The 20,783-nt window shown below is 26.7% G+C and overlaps 1 protein-coding gene and 3 long non-coding RNA genes across 4 annotated transcripts in view; 1 reads left to right on the top strand and 3 right to left on the bottom strand.

The window, feature by feature from the left end:
• Positions 1-635: 635 nt before the first annotated feature.
• LOC114937424 (uncharacterized) overlaps positions 636-20,783 on the bottom strand; it is a 42,031-nt gene continuing 21,883 nt past the window's right edge. The window contains exon 3 of the mRNA XM_085481350.1: positions 636-1,092. Within this exon, the coding sequence (XP_085337476.1) occupies positions 636-1,092 (457 nt within the window). The remainder of the gene's footprint in view (positions 1,093-20,783) is intronic.
• On the bottom strand, positions 8,961-11,344 carry LOC114945149 (uncharacterized). Its single transcript, XR_014924441.1, has 3 exons — positions 10,980-11,344; positions 9,462-9,558; positions 8,961-9,289 (listed from the first exon to the last, which is right to left on the bottom strand). It is a non-coding gene; the product is annotated as an uncharacterized LOC114945149 (long non-coding RNA).
• On the top strand, positions 12,845-20,690 carry LOC146723679 (uncharacterized). Its single transcript, XR_014924444.1, has 3 exons — positions 12,845-13,875; positions 19,626-19,833; positions 19,947-20,690. It is a non-coding gene; the product is annotated as an uncharacterized LOC146723679 (long non-coding RNA).
• On the bottom strand, positions 16,148-20,009 carry LOC114945148 (uncharacterized). The gene is made up of 3 exons (XR_014924443.1): positions 19,698-20,009; positions 16,311-18,045; positions 16,148-16,209 (listed from the first exon to the last, which is right to left on the bottom strand). It is a non-coding gene; the product is annotated as an uncharacterized LOC114945148 (long non-coding RNA).

Raw genomic sequence — 20,783 nt, 5'->3', positions numbered from 1 at the left:
AAAATCTAATTTTAAATTAAAATATGAGAGATTGCACATTTCTCTTCTTTTTATACATATTTAGTGTAATATATTGATTCTTAGTAAATTTACAAGTATATTAATAACTTAAAAGTAATAGATGTAATAAATAAGTTTCAACCTCTTTAGTTCTTATTGCGAAGACGCGATGTGTTCCACAAGACTTGTAAGTCGGTAGATAATCACGTAGACAATTCGGGAATTTCTCGCTTTTTATGTAAAAACATCTTGCATTTTCTAAATTATTCGTGACGCTGTAAACAATTAAAATATTACGTTAATCATATAAAAATTAAAAAAAAAATTATATATGTATGCGTATAATAAAAAAAGAAAGATTATCGTGAAATAATGATAATGTCGATTCTAACATATATTTAAACTTACAATTTTGGTTTCCAAAATATAAAGAATTCATTTTCAATATCTAGTACATCGCAACGTAGACCAAGTCTTCTTGCCACGCTATGAAATATTGTATATACATTGATTTCTTGACCAAAATTATTTTGTAAAACCTGTGCCAGGTATAATATAGGATAAATTAATCAAAGCGGCAGAATATTAAGAACAACATATAACATATACATATATGACCCATAATTATATATGTATTATAATCTATAATATCTTACATAATTTATACAAAGCCATTTGATATTTTCGGATAAGAAGATACATGCTCGAAAGTGCAAAGTGCCAAATATATATTCCTGAAGTTTATCCATAATTTGCGTACTTTCTGTTTCATTCCAATGATTATCTTTGATATTGTTGGTTTTCCAATAAGAAAAAGTTTCTTCAGACGTGGAGAATATCGAATGGTTCGGATGCTTCTCTCTGAGACGATTCAGTACCTCTTGTGCGATTGTATCCAATGATGCACTTACATTCGTGTAACATACATCTTTTCGAGGTTGAATTTGTTGTGCTATGAAAGTACAAACTTCTTCCAAAAGCTGTTTTTCTTCAGGTTTCTTTATATATCTGTCCAACTCATTTCGTATGGAAGATAGCTTCGCATAGTGAGACATTTCTATATTGCAAAAACTTTCGATTGATTTGCGATCCCTAAAAAATGTATATTGAAGTATTAACTAATGATTAAATACATTAAATTGTAATAATAGTAGCATTATAATATATATGAAGATCCTACTGTGGAAAATGTGTTAACAAGTATTTAATCTTCTCAATATAAAACATATATTTCAGCTCATCTATAGGCTTATGTATACGTTCAAAATCAATTTCATTTTCTATCAATAGATCTACATAATCATCGATATTACCACTGAATTTTTTTACATTATTTTTTAATTTCAATACATTAGCAAATGAGTTATCGAAGTAATTCTGATTTGATCCGTTATTGTAATAATAATCATAAAAAAGAATTTGAGACAAATAATTTCGCAATTGTGTCGAAGAATTTATGCCTATTGTAACAAAGTTTAGGTTTTCTTTTTTTTCTTTTTCCGTAAGACTTTCATATCTTTTCTTCGCATAGGGCCATCTAAAATACGACCATAAAATATTGTAATAAATTTTTGATAATGATACTTAGTGTTGTGTCAAGATTAATTTAAAATGAGCTAGATAAAGATGAGATAAAAGTATGTAAATTAATCTTAGATAGGATAAAGATGATTTTGTTTTAAGTGTATTTAGTAGATAAAAGATATAATTATATGACGATTTATTTAGATAATTGTTTAGATAATAATATTTAAAACTGCTTATGTAAACACAGTTATACAAGAAGTATAAATTATGAAAAAGATACAACAATATATGTATACATATATTTATTTTTAAATTTTTATCGCTTTATTGTCTACTTTAAGTATTCTTATGTGCTATGATTTTAAACCAAAATTATCTGAATATTATATTAGATAAATAATATAATTTTTCAAATTAATAAATTTTTTAAAGTGTACAATTCAAAGCATGAGTATATATATGACACTTTTTTTTATATTTTAATTAGAAAAAGAAAATATATAATAGTCAATTTTAATTTGTAATTTAATTTATACTTTTCAAATTTTGATTTCAATATGTATATTGCATAATTCTATAAGTGTATTCTATATGCAATTAATAAACATTAATGTGCTAATGTGTATGTATGTATAGATTAAGTTTTTTTTTTAATATTTTGTAGAACAATTTTTTCGAAAGCATATTTACAAACAATGTCGACTGTGCTTATATATGTCACTTGGCATGCTTTTTACTTTTATAAAAATTTTATTGTGATTTTGATGCTATTTATAAAAAAGAACCGATAGAACAATATCAAATGTGTTTGCTTTTATCACGAATATATATCATTAATATAATTTTTATATTTAAAAATGTAGTTAAATATATTAAACAATACACATTATAATAAATAAATCAAGTCACTTTTACGTTGCATTTTTAATAATTAAATCTTAAAAAAAATTATTTAATGACTGAATATTTTTCGACCGATATGCATATAAACTAATTAATATTTATTTAATTAATTACACAACGTTTCATATAATTTATGGCTTTCTCAAGTGTTATTGTTAAGTGTGCGAAAGACCAAAATTATATCGTCCAAACACCGTGGTCGAAACGTTGTGTGATTAATTAAATAAACATCAATTGAAAAATGTCGGTTGAAAAATATTTGGTCTTTTAATTTGTGACAGTCGAAAATTAAGAATTCTTCTCAGTATATTATATTTAACGTTTACATTCCATATATATATATATATATATATATATGTATATATATATTATATATGTATACCTGTATATATAACGGTAGAGTTTGCCAAAATTATTGAGCAATAGAAAAAATGAAAGCGAATAATTTAATATGCAACATAAATGCAACATACCTAATTTTTCTAATATTTTGTATTTATTACATATTTATAATATACGTTCTTCGCAGAAGTGATAATCATTGTGCGACAAGCGTTAATGAGACAAAATAACAAAAAGATTTACAAACCACAAGAATTACCTTTGAGATATTTTTTTTTCCAAGAACTTGTTATATTTGGTTGCTGCATAACGAAATTGCTGGCACACGCATCGAAAGTTAATGATATCCTCAATAGTGATAACATTATATCCGAGAATGATGGTTATTATCTCCTCTGGTAAGTACGTTATCTTACAATCAGACATTATGAGAAACAAAACACAAAAAAGGAATGTAAATTAAAGTGATTGCATTAAACTATTCGCGTAATTAATTCCTTGCTTTTCGCAGTACACGAAATGAGTTTGCCGATTACAAAGAGCACAGATGTGTGTTTGATGTAAAGGCGAGACGTTTTCCACGATACAGACGGTCTGTTCTTTATTATTAAATTTGATCTCAGATTTTATAATTTTATTGTTAGTTTTCACTAAGATATAGGTATAAGGACTTGCCTCGGCATGCGCAGAAAATGTAATTTAGAATTAGCAAATTTACCATTTCTTTCTATGCGCTTGAAAGAACGCGTGACGTTCATATTTTGGTTAAAACACAAAACTTAAAAAACTTTTGCACAGCAATTTTAGATGTACATATGTATTTCTAAACATTTCAATAAAACATGTATATAAATAATGTCCTAGCGATATAATTCATATAAACATTTGTGCTGTAAAAATCAAGGATTTTGTTTTAGCTGAAAATTTTATTTGTATAAAGATTTGAAAAATGTAAAATTCTTTCTTTCCCTTTTTCTCTTATCGAGAAAATTTCATAAAATTCTATATAAATTATATGCAATATATTGTATATACTGTACTGTATATATTATGTATTGAATATAATTAGTTTAAAAATATTCTACAATTTTATGTAGTTTTACTCACGCGTATATACGGGATGTAAACTATTACATAACGTGATATAGAGGATTATATATTGTTTAAATCGCTCGATTACTGAAAAAACATATTTGTAAAATTAATAAATTGATTTTTGAAAAATAAAATACAAGATGAGTGTTCTAATAGAAGTTTAAAAGAAACGGAAACTAAAGTGTTACATTTTAATGACATTATATGTGTTCTGTGCCCAAATGCGGAGTACATTTGCTGTCTTATCACTAAGCATGTGTGTTCGAATTATGTGTTTTTTCATATTTTCAGATATATAAGAAATTTAATAAATAATTTATTTATTATTTATTTATTATTATTACTATTTATTTATTTATATTGTTTTCTATCTAAGCTTAATTAAAATAATATATTTTTACAAATTTATTAGTTATTTTAAATTTTACTATATTCCATGTATTTATATTATGTATTATTTAAGTTTAATTAAACTAATTTTATTTTAAATAATCAATTATTTTATTAAATTTTACCAATAATATTCATGTATTTATATTTTACAGTTTAAAACGCCAGTGCTGTGCATTATGAAATTTTCTCTATAAAAGAGAAAGGGAAAGAGAGATATTTACATTTTTCATTTTTCAAATCTTTACAGGTAAAATTCTCAGCTAAAATAAAATCCCCGACTTTTACAATACGAATATTTAATAAATGATGTATATACATAGTTTATATAAGAATATTCTACAATTTTATGTAGTTTTATTGGCGCGTATATACGGGGTGCATATATTTTAGAAATATAAACTTTATAAAAATATAAAACTTCATGCAAATTAATTTTTTCATTGCGTCTAATATCTGCACGTGTACAAGGCACGAAATTTTCTTAGCACTTGCTAAAACTACTTAAGAATAAATCTTAATTCGAGATTTTAATTTCTATGTTCTTCTCTGATACCTTTAACGAGATGTAGAAAAAAAATGTATCGGTCCAAAGTCGCTTAATCGGGAACTTAGGAATTAAAATTGAGATTTATTTCTAAATTGTCTTATCACTATATTAAGAAATTTTCGTGCCGCGTGCACAATGATTATATAAACCATAGTGAAAAACTTAATTTTTGCTTTCTAACGCAGAAACATTCGCGTTCGGCTCGCTTTGTTTATTTCAAGACTGATATAGGCGTCTGATGGGCGTGAGAGAGAGAAATAGAATGTTTCTCTCACCGTTTCGATTAGGATATCGTGTTTCAAGGGATAGGCCAAAGGTTTAATTTATTCCAACGTTAAATAATAGTATGTATATGTATAATGTGCAATTGTGAATATTACACGTCTTCACGTCGACAATTCTTCAGAGTCGTATCTTGCCGTTTTCGCCGTCGTTCGATGTTTCGAGGAAGAGAGATATGATCTGTTCTGTTCGGTTCTCTATTGTCTCTCGATTCCCAAAAAGTCGGCATATTTATACCCGGTGTTAAAACCTTCCCTACCCGAAACATCGGACCAATCAGAATTACCTTTGTTCATCGCGCAGAGATGTGTTTTCGGTTTTCTCGACAAACAAAGGATCGCTTAGAACGCTTTCAATAATAAATATTACAAATAAATAAGTACCCGGCACGAGGTCGACAAACAAAACACGTAAATCAGCTAATCTCATCGTCGGTTAACGTCTTTATAAAAAATGCCTACACTGAATTTATTATTATTCATTAAGCATAACCCTGTTTATATATTACAAAAGTTTATATTAATCATTAAAAGAAAACTAACTAATAATAATAATCAATTTATCGGTGTTTCACTTATCTCTTTGATAACATTTAGGGAGGTGCAAAGATATTTTATGAAATTGAAATAAATGTATCATTAATTTAATAGAATTATTTATCTCGTATAACTTGTCGCAAATCTTGCGTTTTAGAATGACCTTAAATGTGTTCTATACCCAAGTGTGGAGTATATTTGCTGTTCTAAGCACGTGCGTTTCAATTATGTGTTTTTTTTTATAATTTTAGATATATAAAATATTTTGGTATAATTCTTTGTACAATCATCTCATTTTAATATATTTTCTGATATAGAATAAGTAAGCCGCACATCTGAAACATTATGTATAAATTTCTTTATGCTTCATTCTTATATGATATTTCATAGGTGTATCGCTAGATGATAGGATGAAATTTTTGTCATAGATATCGCGTGTTGCACGTTGTTAGTTATATTTCTTAAAATAATGCCTCCTCCATTGAAGAGATTCTCTGTATAAAAAAAGATCTAAGTTGTTGGAATTGATAAAATTTTAAAGTCTTGTTTAAATCTTGCATGAATTTGCAAAATCTGCAATTATATTAATATCATACAAAATCTAATATCATTAGTAAGCTTTTATTGTCCTCTTTAATTCTTTTTATGCCTACTTGAATCTTCGATATTCTTAAATATCAACATTAAGAATTTATTTCAAAATATAAAAATCTTTGCTCTTTATTAACATACCTGTTTATACTTATACAAATGCAACACACTATCAATTATAAAAGTTTCAAAATAATATATATTTATAGATGGCAAATTTATTACATCATATTTTGCATATACTGAAAGTGTTAAAAAAAGTTAATAAACTAATTAATTTTTGTAAATTTTATACTCTATTAATTCTTCTGCACTAATTCAAATTGTTGTAATTACAATTTTTTATATTTTATTATTTTTATTAATTAATACAAGAAATATAGCAGAGAGAATAATAAATATATTTTATTTATCGCGTTGATTCTTACTTGACATTGCATACAAAAATAGGGCATACTATTTATATCTATAATATAAAAGTTGAAAATATATGTATATATGTATATGTCAAAAACATCTGTCCATTATGTTGGACCAACTATCTGTAGATTGATTTGTAAATGAATTATATATAATGATAATTATTACGGCATATTTTACGTTTTCATTTATGTGTTCTACTATTTAAAACGAATTATGAAACACAAGCTATAAAATTCTTGCTTTGATTGATTTTTTGTAAATAAATGTCTCAATAAACACTTAAACCAAGTTAAATTATAAAAAATGGTAAATTATACATAACTGTTATCTGCAAGATCCTCACAAAGTTCTTTATTTTTACAATTGTTTAAATTATATACTAATATCCGATTATGTTAGTGCGGGTATGTTATCAGCACATCACAATGCACTTTGACTAATGTCATAGTGGTTAATTCATGTCTAGTTATAAACATTCCATAGAAATCTCTTAGTAGCGACAACATCTAAAAAAATAAATTAAACATGAACAAAGATTAAATGTTAAACAAAGATCTAATTGTAAATTAAAAAATGAGAAATTGTACATTTATTCTCATCTTCCTATACATATAGAGTGTAATATATTGATTCTTTGTAAATTTACAAGTACATTAATATCTTAAAATTAATAGAAGTAATAAATAAGTAATTTTCAACTTCTTTAGTTCTTATCGCGGTGTAGTGTTTTAGAAAATCACTAAAATACATCGGGAAATTCTCGTCGTTTATGTAAAAACATCTCGCATTGTCTAAATTATTTGTGACGCTGTAAACAATTAAAATATTACCTTAATCGTTATTAATATTTTTATAATAAAAAGTTATATATGTATGCGTTTAATAAGAAAAGAAAGATAACCGAAAAATTATGATAATGTCGATTCTAATATATATCTATACTTACAATTTTGATTTCCAAATTATATAGAATTCATTTTCAATATTTAGTACATCGCAACGTAGACCAAGTCTTCTAGCCACGCTATGATATATTGTAACTACAATGATATCTTGACCATATTTAGTTTGTAAAACCTGTGCCAAATATAATACAGAATAAATTAATCAAAGCGAGAGAATATTAAAGGAATGCTGATCATGACTGTTTTACCGACTTCGAGTTCAAGGGCTTTTCTTTTTATTGGCTATATAGGTTGAAAAATTCTTTTTCACAATTAAAGTACTGATAATAATAAACGGGGAGCGCTGTGATTTTGTATAGAAAACAATAAATGTTAAGAAATTACAGTTTTCTTAACCGCCTCTTGCATCAGCTCATAACAATACTTATTTAATACAAAAGTATTTTGCAGATTATTTAATACAAAAGTATTCTGCAGATTATTTGTGCACAAAATATGGCGTTTCCAATAAAGATAACATAAAAGAATAATACAGATTTAATAAAAATGAGATTAAAAGTTTGTATCACCGGATTCGTACTTGAATGAATTATGTATGTATATACCCAGTAAGCAAGAAATATTTAATCAACATGTTATAATGTTGATTTTATATAAATTTTCCAAACGTTATGATATAATGTTGTATAAATATGTTTAAAATATTTATAATAAATATTCTAAAAATTATTTTAATTGATGTTTTATAAATGTTTTAAGAATATTATTCAATAACATAATGTTCTCAAAATATTAATAAAATATTTTAAAAACGTTAATTTCAACATTACTGAAACCTCTACATCAATATCAAAGTTTGTTCGTAATGATGTTGCATACAATGTTAAAAACTACATACTTGACAGCAATAATGACGTTGTAGCAATGATTTTTTGCTTACTGAGTATACTTTGCGTGCGGAATCGATGTCGAGGCATAAAACAGCAAAAATTTGTAGCCGGACAGCGCTTCCCATTCATCATATTATAGGTATTTTTCATTGTAAAGGTTCTTTCAATCTGTATATTCAATATAAGAACTGAATTAAACCTAACTTAAATATGGCCCATAATTATATTATTATAATCTATAATAACTTACATAATCTATACACAAACAATTGATATGTACGCGAAAGGACTTGCATGGTAGAAAGTTCAAGGTGCCAAATATCTATTCCTGGAGTGTATCCATAATCTGCGTACTTTCTGTTTCATTCCAATGATTATCTTCGATATTGTTGGTTTTCCAATAAGAAAAAGTTTCATCAGACGTGGAGAATATTGAATGGTTCGGATGCTTTTTTCTAACAATAAGAGAATTCAGTACCTCTTGTGCGATTGTATCCAATGATGCACTTACATTCGTGTAACATACATCTTCTCGAATTTGAATATATTTTGCCACGAAAGTACAAATTTCTTCCAAAAGCTGTTCTCTTTCAGGTTTCACTCTATATCTGTCCAACTCATTTCGTATCGAAGATAGCTTTTCATAGTGAGACAATTTTATTTCGCAATATCTTTCGAATGAATTGCGATCAATTTCTTTAAAAAAAACTATGTATTGAAGTATTAAGTTAATCAATAAAATAAAACATTAAATTGTGATAATAGTAGCACTATAATATATATGAAGATCCTACCGTGGAGATGGTGATAAGAAGTATTTAATCTCGTCAATATAGTACATGTATTTCATCTCATCTGCAAAGGTAAGTACCCGAAAAAAAGGTTCATTTTCAAACAAACGATTGAAATATTCATCTATATTATCAATGAATCCGATTACATCATCGATTGGGCCAATGCCATAATTTTGATTTAATCTATTGTAATAATAATCGTAAAAAAGAATGTGAGACAAACAGTTTCGCACCTGTGTCGCACAAATTAGGCCTCTTACAAGAAAGTTCATGTCTTCTCCATCCTTTGTTTCCTTAAAAATTTTATATTGTCTCTATACATCGGGCCATCTGAAAAACATAGTTATAAAAAAATGTTAATTATAAAAGGGATACAATAATATATATTTATTCATATTTATAAATATTTTTAAATTTTGATCGGTTTACCGTCTACTTTAAGTATTTTTTTGTGCTATGATTTTAAACCAAAATTATCTGAAAATTACTCTAGATAAATTATATAGTAAAGAGAATACTTTTTTTCATTTAAGATGCAGATATAAAGGTAATACGTATTTTTATTATCTATATGCAGATAAGATGATTCCAAAGTTTCATCTATATAATTTTATTTAGGTAACAGCAAACACTAATGATATTAAACAATGTGATTGTACAAGTAATTTTTCAAATTAATAAATTTTTTAAAGTATTCAATTCAAAGCATAAGTATATATACATATGTCTCTTCTTTTTATACTTTAATCAAAAAAATTAAAAAAAAAATATTATTTAATATATTAATTTGTAATTTAATTTATACTTGAGTGAATAACATTAGTTTTATATTTATTTTTGAACTACATATTTTCCTAAAAGTATATTAAAACTATATTTTCAAATTTTAATTTTAATATGTATATTTCGTAATTCAATACGTGTATTCTATATCAATTAATAAACATTAATGTGCGTATGTATGTATATATTATGTTTCTTTTTAAATATTTTGTAGAACAATTTTTTTGAAAGCATATTTACATACAATGTCGACTGTGCTTATATATGTTACTTGGCACGTTTTTCCAATAATTAAGATTTTATTGTGATTTCAATGCTATTTATAAAAAAGAACCGATAGAATAATATCAAATCTGTTTGTTTCTATCACGAATATATATTATATATATAATTTTTATATTTAAAAATGCAAGTAAATATATTGAAGAATTCACATTAAAATAAATAAGCAAAGTTACTTTTAAATTTTATTTTTAACAATTAAATCTAAAAAAAATATTTAATGACTGAATATTTTTCGATCGATACAGGCCAACTAATATTTATTTAATTAATCACACAACGTTTTATAGAATTTCTGTTCTTCTCCAGTGTACTGTCAAGTGAGCAAAAAACCAAAATTATATGGTCGAAACACCGTGGTCGAAAAATGTGTAATTAAATAAACATCATTTGGCGAGTATCGGTCGAAAAATATTTGGTCTTTCAATTTTTGGCAGCTGAAAATTAAGAATTCTAATAAGTATATTATTAAATGTTTACATTCCATATATATATACTTATAAACATATTATGTATGTATTTATATATATAACGGTAGAGTTCGCCAAATTTATTATTGAGCAATAAAAAAAATAATTAAGTAAGATAAAATATTTATAATATACGTTCTATGCAGAAGTGATATACATTGTGCGACAGGTTAATGAGACAAAATAACAAAAAGATTTATAAACCACAAGAATTACCTTTGAGATAACTTTTTTTCCAAGAACTTGTCATATTTGGCTGCATAACGAAATTGCTTGCACACGCATCGAAAGTTGATGATATCTTCAATAGTGAGTACATTATCGTTGAGAATGTGGCTTATCATCTCTTCTGGTAAGCACGTTATCTTGCATTCAGACATTATGAGAAACAAAACACAAAAAAGGAATGTAAATTAAAGTGATTGCAATAAACAATTCGCGTAATTAATTCCTTGCTTTTCGCAGTACACGAAATGAGTCTGCCGATTACGAAGAGCACAGATGTGTGTTTGATGTCCACGAGAGACGTTTCCACACTACAGACGGTCTGTTCTTTATTATGAAATGTGACCTCAAATTTTAAAGCGTTATTGCTCGTTTTCGCTAAGATATAGGTATAAGGATCTGCCACGGCATGCGCAGAAAATGTAATTTAGAACTAGCAAATTTACCATTTCTTCTATGCGCTTGAAAGATAGAACGTGGTAAATAATTAATTTATAATTTATTTTATTATCACTATTTATTTATTTATTGTTCTTTTTATCATTTAAATTTAATTAAAATAATATATTTTTCAAATTTGTCAATTATTTTAAATTTCACTAGTTTCCATGTATTTATATATATTATGTAATATTTAAGTTTAATGAAAATAATATCGTTCAAATTATGAATTATTTTATTAAATTTTACTAATATTCATATATATTTATATTTTACACTTTATGATTCTAGTGCTGTGCATTGTGTCGACTTTTTATTTTAATTTGGAGTTGTAATAATTTTGCGTAAATCATGCATGAGAAAGAAATATGGATCGCAAATAATATGAGTTTGAAACAAAAATGAAAAAGTATTTTTACTTAACGCGTGACGTTCATTTTTGTTAAACGCACAAAACTTAACAAACTTTGGCACAGCAAATTTAGATGCCCATATGTATTACCGCAAACATTTCAATGTCTAAATAATATCTTAGCGATATAATTCATATAAATATTCGTATTGTAAATCGAGGTTTTTATTTTAGCTGAGAATTTTATCTGTAAAGATTTGAAAAATGTAAATCTCTCTCTTTTTCTTCTTTTCGTATCAAAAATATTTTATAAAATTCTATTCAAATTAATAATTTTTATTATATACAACATATAAATTGTATATAGTAAAAATAATACATGATAAATCTAATGAATATATTAAATTAATGTAACACTTTAGTTTCAGTGTCTATCAAACTTTTATTAGAACATTCGAACCTTCTATTTTATTTTCCAAAATAAATTTATTATTTTTTAATTAATAATTAATTAATTAAAAATAGAAAAAAACACATAATTGAGAAACACATGCTTAGTGAAGGAACAGCAAATATACTTCACATTTGAGCACAGAATACATTTAATGTCATTCAAAATGTAACATTCTAGTTTCCGTTTCTTCTAAACTTCTGTTAGAACACTCATCTTGTATTTTATTTTTCAAAAATAAATTTATTAATTATACAATAATATTTCTTCAGTAATCGAGCTATTTAATCGACTTATAATTCTCTATATCACGTTATGCAATAGTTTCCACCCCGTATATACGCGCGAGTAAAACCACATAAAATTGTCGAATATTCTTCAAATATGTACATTATTTATTAAAAAGAAAGAAAGATAGACAGGGAGGAAGAGAGAAAGAAAGATTGAAATCTATTTCATAGTATAAATAATGTCGTAACAATACTAATAATTCGTATAAATATTCGTATTTATAAATTAACATTAAGGCACGCGCTCCGTACGTGCTGCGTGCGATGACCTTGGCCGCGCTAATAGCTGACAGCGCGCGACTGCGCAGTTCGAGTCGAGCTACCGCCGCGGTCGGACGATCTCGCGCGCGTCGCGCGTTTTCTCGCATCTGTCGTGTATTTTGTTGCGAGTCGAGTGACAGACGCGTGCGGAAGTACGGGACACGCGTGACGATTGATATGTCGATCGAATCGCGATCGGAACGATGTGAAAATACGTCGCGGGTTTCGTTAATAAAGTTGAAAGTAAACTTTTTCAAACGCGACGTGTGCGCCGCGTACCGTAGTCAGTGTTCTCAACAGTGCAACCGGAAAGTGCGCGAGTAGCTGTTAGTGGTGCCACGTGTCAAACGTGAAAATCGCGCAGTCGCGAAAAGGAGCGAGAAAGTCGTTCGTTGTTGAGTGAAGTTTTTTTCAAGCTACGCAAACGCGTAATGCATCGCGAGTGTATATGTGTATTGTGCGTCGGAATAAATGATTGTCTACAAGGATACATAGACAATCGTCGCGGCGGAGCTCGGAATAATTTCAGAAATTGGACGCTTCCTCGCAGGTAGGAATAAGTGAAGTTTGCCGCGAATTTCGTCGACTCAAGCGACACCTTATTATTGCTAAAACGCAGTCGCGATAAAGACGCGCCGAGTGAAAACGAGAAAGAATATCACATATATTTGTTTTCGCGAAGGACTGAGAAGCGGCGGCGCGTACGTATTAATAAAACTAATTAAAACTATTGAAAATAAATATTGCCTGCGAGCGAGTATAAAATCGGAAATATATATCAGAATAGAAGTTGTTATTAAATTTGTTCGCAGACTCGTTTCCAAATACTCTACAATCGCTGCAAAACATGTTGACAATCTCACCGTGGATTTGCGCGAACCCGAGAATCGCGTGTTTAGTGTATTTTCGTAAATTCTTCGCCAAGAATGAAGGTTTTTTTTTCCGAGTCGTAAAATTTTAAAACGGTACGTGTGGATCGCGTCGCGAGTGTGCTTGAGTTTGTGCGAATAGAGTGTGAAGAGAGAATCGGCGATAAGCAAGTGGTCTTCGTGGCCGAGCTCGGGCTGCTTCTGAGAATTGAACGAGCCGAGGGTAAGCTTGAATTTCTTGAAATCACAATTGTTATGTCTTCGTTGCTGTTAGTCTTCGACTTTTCACATTTTCCGATCGAGATAAATTTTCTGCGGCACTTCTCGTAATATATTTTCTAAACCAAATAAATTTTACGATTATATGTATAATTATACAATTATTTATATATAATTATATATAACAGATTTTTACCGGGTTTCCGTATTGACATATAATCTCGAAAAGCTTGATAAAATCTTTAGTATTTTTTTTATTACGTTTCGCGCAACATCTGTATCGGAAAACTTGTCAGAAATTGAACAAAATATGTACAGATCTCTCGGGTGGGCTATAAACTTTGAATACTATATTCTAAATATATTCCGAGGGTATGATAAATAATCTACGCTCTTCAAACGTCTATAATACTGTTCCGCTTCTTCTCGACGTCCACGGAATCTAAATCGTTGCCGAGGCTGCCGACTCGACCTCTCAATCCTCCACCGCCGACTTGACCGGTCGCTTTGAGCTTCTCTTGCATCTGCGCCAGAATGTCTCGCATTCTTCGTATCTGCGAATCGCGAATCGTCAGTTGATACAGTGCGATTGATATTTAGGAAAATCATTTTTGTCAAAATTAAATTGGAACAGGGTTGGGTAATTTCCAAATGGAAAGGATCGTAACGTTCAAATTAAATAAAAATTTTAAAAATAAGTTGCACTGTGAAAAAAATTTATTAACGTGACTAAACCTTTCAACTAAATATTATTTTGTTAATTGAACATATAAAAATATTTAAATTAAATATAAGATATTAAATCTATAACAGAACATATATTAGTATTTAAGTCAAATATGTATTTCATGTTAGACTTAATATATTATATTTATTTAAATATTTGTATATGTTCAATTAACAACATAATATATATTTAGTTGAAAGGTTTATAGTCAAGTTAACACATTTTTTTAGGGTGGCTTTTATTAATCTTGCGTATACTTGAAAATGTTTTTTTTTATTATATATTATTATTAAATTATATCAGGGTCTGGTAAGTTCATGATTTTTTTAAACTAAGTTAATTTAAAGTTAGTTGCTTATAAAATAAATTTAATTAAGTTGCCTGAAGAAAAAATTAACTCATTGTCAGTTAGAGTAAAGTTAAAATTAAATTAAGGGAAATTAAATCAAAAGTTAGTTTTTCAAAACATTATTTATATTAAATTAGAATTTTGTTTGTTAATATTTTTAAAATTTATAATAACAAATAAAGAAATTTTGATTTTGATATAGAAATATATTTTTCTTGTAATTATAATTGATGACAAATGAACAAAAATTAATGATACTTTAATTTAAAAATACATTTATAACTTACATAAACCAATAATGATATTGAGAGATTAAAAAATTAACTTGGGAAAAAAATTAATAAGTTTAAGGTCAAAACTAACTAGTTGAAGTTAAACATTAATACATTTTACATTAACTAAGCTATAATTAAAATTATTAACTATTTAACTTTTTTTTAAACTTTTAACTTATTATTACTCAACCCTGAATTGGAAATATATTATTTTTAATTGTTCACTGAAAAAATTGGTTAACTTGACTAAATCTTTCAACAAAATATTATTTTGTTAATTGACCACATAGACATATTTAAAATAAATATAACATTGATATAAATCTAACAAAACGTAAATTTTATTTAAATACTAATATATGTTCAATTAACAAAATAGTAATTTAGTTGAAAGGTTTAGTCAAATTAATAAATTTCTTTCTAGTGTATAAATGACAAATTTTGAAAATTATTTTCTAATTATACAGGATATTAAAAACTTATATCGACACATGGAGAAAGGAGACTTCAAAATTAACATTTTTTATTAATACTAATTTTCTCTATAATGTTTAATTTTAATAGGTACTACATATGAAATACGAGTTTGTGACTTTTTAGTTTATCATCTGTAATAAAGTTATTGGAGGAATTTTTGACTATTTACTGTAAAAAGAGAGAATTATTTTTATGCATTTGTTGAACATATATTAATATTTAAATCAAATACACGTTTTTTATATTTAATGTTACATTTCATTTGAATATGTTTAATTAACAAAATTTTTAGTTGAACGGTTTAGTCAAGTTAACAATTTTTTATTATAAATATAAAACTCAGTATAAATAAACATATCGTAGAGAAAAATAGTATTAACCAAAAATTTTGAAGTCTTTTTTTCGATTTATCGGTTTCGATTTATTTCGATTTATATTTATTATTATTCGTTTGATGCCATGTACAAGAAAAGACAACGTTTCGACCTTAGGTTTAGGTCCTTATCAAGTCTAAAATTAACATTAAAAAATACAATAGATGTACATACAAGAATTTTGATTTTTAAGAAAGTAAAGCGCAAACCAAGATTATAATAACAATTTAAACGTACCTTACAAATTCTTAAGTGCAATATATAATTAATTTTGTTCCATTTTACATATTTCAATATAAATATTGTGTCACGTAAACGTTCGGTATGGATGGTAAAGACGAACTAAGTTAAACAGCTTTGATTATTCTATCATAGATCGGATTCAAATTCTCTGTGTCTTTCTGTAGGTTGATCGTGTTATTAAATTTTTTAATAAAAAACATTTCAGCAATCTCTCTTTTCCTAGTGTTTGTTTCTCGATGTAAAATATTTAAGTTTGTCCATTTAAAGTCATGCGAAAAATCATTTCTATGTTTGCTTATATAACATTTTGATTGCTGACATGCATTTTTATATTATTCATATGTTCTTTAATCCGAGTATTAAGGTGTCTTTTAGTTTGTCCGATGTATGTGGCGTCATAGTCATTGCAGTCAACTTTATAAACTATCTCGGTCATATCGGCTTTAGGTAATTTGTCTTTTCGGGGTTTAATAAACGTATCAAGTTTTTTTGGAATCGTATAAATAACACTTAAGCCTGTTTTCTTAATAGATCTCTCAATAGTCTCACTTAGGTTCTTAACATACGGCATTAAAATACAAGACGAAATATCAAATACATTATTTTTGTCAACTACGTTATGAGAATTTTCTAAAAAACATGTTCTTTTATACATATATCGCTCGATGACCGTCCTAGGGAAACAATTATTCAACAAGATTTTTTTAACCATCTGTAAGTTCTCATTATGAAATCGTTTATCCGATAACAAAATAGCGTGGTCGACTAAGTTATTAATCGTGTTAACTTTGTATTTAAACGGATGGTTAGAATGGTAGTTTAAATATCTACCAGAGAAGGTAGGTTTCTGGTACCAACTAGTCAATAGTTTACCATTGTTTCTAAAAACCAATGTATCCAGAAAGTTAATCTTGTTATTTATCTCTGTTTCATGTGTAAATTGCAAGCGGTGATGGTATTTATTAAACGTAGTCAAAATGTTATCCATTTTATTGCGTGGTACTATTGCAAAAATATCATCAACGTACCTATAATAAACTGAAATGTCAAATTGTAAAGAGCTTAAACATTCTGTCTCAAGATCAGCCATAACTAAGTCTGCTAAAATAGGTGAAAGGGGGGATCCCATTGGCGTACCATGTATCTGTTCATAAAATTGATCGTTGAAACGAAAACTGGTAGATTCTAATACAGCGTCGATTCCATATAAAAATTGTGTCAAACTAAAATTTGTGTTACATGAAATATCCTTCCAACGTTTTTCAATAGCTTTTAAAACTAATTCCTTAGGAATGTTTGTGAATAAAGAAGTGACGTCAAGAGAAATTAACATTTCATTATCTTCAATACTCAAATTCTTGATTTTATTCGCGAACGTCCAACCGTCTTTAATATGTGAGATAGGTTTCGTAATTGATCGTTCCAATATATCATGTAAAAAACGCGCTATACTGTACACCGGGCTCCCAAGTGACGAAACAATTATACGTAAAGGCGCGTTAACTTTGTGAATTTTCGGTAGACCGTAAAATCGAGGAAGGTTCCCATTTGTGGTATTAAGTCGTTTATATGTCATTTCATCAATCAATTTATTATCTCGCCATGATTTGATTAAAGAATTGATTAAAGAATTGAGTCTCACCGGAACCGGAAGCCTGTAACAAAGTTTATGTTTTCTTCATTTTCTTCTTCTTTAAGACTTTCATATCTTTTCTTCGTAAAGGGCCATCTGAAATACGACCATAAAATATTATAATAAATTTTTGATAATGATACTTAGTGTTGTGTCAAGATTAATTTAAAATTAGCTAGATAAATGTGAGATAAAAGTATGAAAATTCATCTTAGATAGGATAAAGATGATTTTGTTTTAAGTATATCTAGATAAAAGATATAATTATATGACGATTTATTTAGATAATGGTTTAGATAATAATTTTTAAGGCTGTTTATGTAAACACAGTTATACAAAAAATATAAATTATAAAACGGATACAACAATATATGTATTTATATTTTTATTTATAAATTTTTATCGCTTTACTGTCTACTTTAAGTATTCTTGTGTGCTATGATTCTAAACCAAAATTATCTGAATATTATTTTAGATAAATAATATAGTAAAGGTAGTACTTTTTTTTTTATCTACTTGTAAGATGCAGATATAAAGATAATACATATTTTTATTATCTATATGCAGATAAGATGACGCCACAGTTCTTTTATTTAATTTTATTTAGATAACAAACAGCAAACTTTAATGATAGTTAACAATGTGATTGCACAAGTCATTTTTCAAATTAATAAATTTTCTAAAGTATACAATTCAAAGCATGAGTATATACATATATGTCACTTTTTTTTATACTTTAATCAAAAGAAGAAAATATATAATAGTCAATTTTAATTTGTACTTAAATTTATACTTTTCAAATTTTGATTCTAATATGTATATTGCATAATTTTGTAAGTGTATTCTATATGCAATTAATAAACATTAATGTGCTTATGTGTATGTATGTATAGATTAAGTTTTTTTTAATATTTTGTAGAACAATTTTTTGGAAAGCATATTCACAAACAATGCGTCAATTTTGCTTATATATGTCACTTGGCATGTTTTTACTTTTATAAAGATTTTATTGTGATTTCAATGCTATTTATAAAAAAGAACCGTTAGAAAAATATCAAATCAGTTTGTTTCTATTACGAATATATATCATATATATTTTTATATTTAAAAATGCAATTAAATATATTGAAGAATACACATTATAATAAATAAACCAAGTTACTTTTGTGTTGTATTTTTAATAATTAAATCTAAAAGAAAATTATTGAATGACTGAATATTTTTCGACCGATATATATATAGGCTAATTAATATTTAATTAATTAATTACACAACGTTTCATATAATTTTTGTTATTCTGAAGTGTTACTGTTAAGTGTGCGAAGGACCAAAATTATATGGTCGAAACACCGTGGTCGAAACATTTTGTGATTAATTAAATAAACATCAATTGACGAATGTCGGTTGAAAAATATTTGGTCTTTCAATTTATGACAGCCGAAAATTAATAGTTCATATCAGAATATTATATTTAACGTTTACATTTAATATATATATATATATATATATATATATATATATGCATATGTTTATTATATATGTATATATATAACGGTAGAGTTTGCCAAAATTATTGAGCAATAAAAAAAATGAAAGCGAATAATTTAATATGCAACATACCTAATTTTTCTAATATTTTGTATTTATTATATATTTATAATATACGTTCTTCGCAGAAGTGATATACATTGCGCGACAGGCGTTAATGAGACAAAATAACAAAAAGATGTACAAACCACAAGAATTACCTTTGAGATAACTTTTTTTCCAAGATTTTGTCATATGTGGCTGCATAACGAAATTGTTTGCACACGCATCAAAAGTTGATGATATCTTCAATAGTGAGTACATTATCGTCGAGAATGTGGCTTATCATCTCCTCTGGTAAGTACGTTATCTTACAATCAGACATTATGAGAAACAAAACACAAAAAAGGAATGTAAATTAAAGTGATTGCATTAAACTATTCGCGTAATTAATTCCTTGCTTTTCGCAGTACAAGAAATGCGTCTGCCGATTACGAAGAGCACAGATGTGTGTTTGATGTACACGAGAGACGTTTTCCACACTGTAGACGTTCTGTTCTTTATTATAAAATTTGACCTCAAATTTTAAAGCCTTATTGTTTGTTTTCACTAAGATACAGGTATAAGGATTTGTTACGGCATGCGCAGAAAATGTAATTTAGATCTAGCAAATTTACCAGTTTTTCTTATGCGCTTAAAAGATAGAACGTGGTAAATAATTTATTTATTATTTATTTTATTATCACTATTTATTTATTATTTTTTTATCATTTAAGCTTAATTAAAATAATTTTTTTTCAAATATGTCAATTATTTTAAATTTCCATGTATTTATATTATGTATTATTTAAGTTTAATTAAAATAATATTATTTCAAATTATTAATTATTTTATTAAATTTTACTCATTTTCATATAGTTATTTTTACACTTTACAAATGCAGTGCTGTGCATTGTGTCGACTGTTTATTTTAATTTGGAGTTGTAATAATTTTGTGAAAATCATGGATACGAGATAAATATGGATCGCAAATAATATGAGTTTAAAACAAAAATGAAAAAATACTTTTACCTAACGCGTGGCGTTTATTTTTTGTTCAAAATACAAAATTTAACGTATTGTTGCACAGCAATCTTAGAATTGCATGAATTTACAATAAATCTGCAATTATACTAATATCATACAAAATCTAATATCATTTATAAGCTTTTCTCGTTTCCTTCAATACAAAAGAATTATGTATATTTCAAAATATATAAATCATTGTCTTTTATTAACATATCTATTTATACTTATACAAATGCAAC

Source organism: Nylanderia fulva, unplaced genomic scaffold (assembly GCF_048542155.1).
Source record: "Nylanderia fulva isolate GAGA-0341 unplaced genomic scaffold, ASM4854215v1 Scaffold176, whole genome shotgun sequence".
In the NCBI taxonomy this organism is placed as follows: Eukaryota; Metazoa; Arthropoda; class Insecta; order Hymenoptera; family Formicidae; genus Nylanderia; species Nylanderia fulva.
This window is presented reverse-complemented; position numbering and strand designations above follow the sequence as displayed.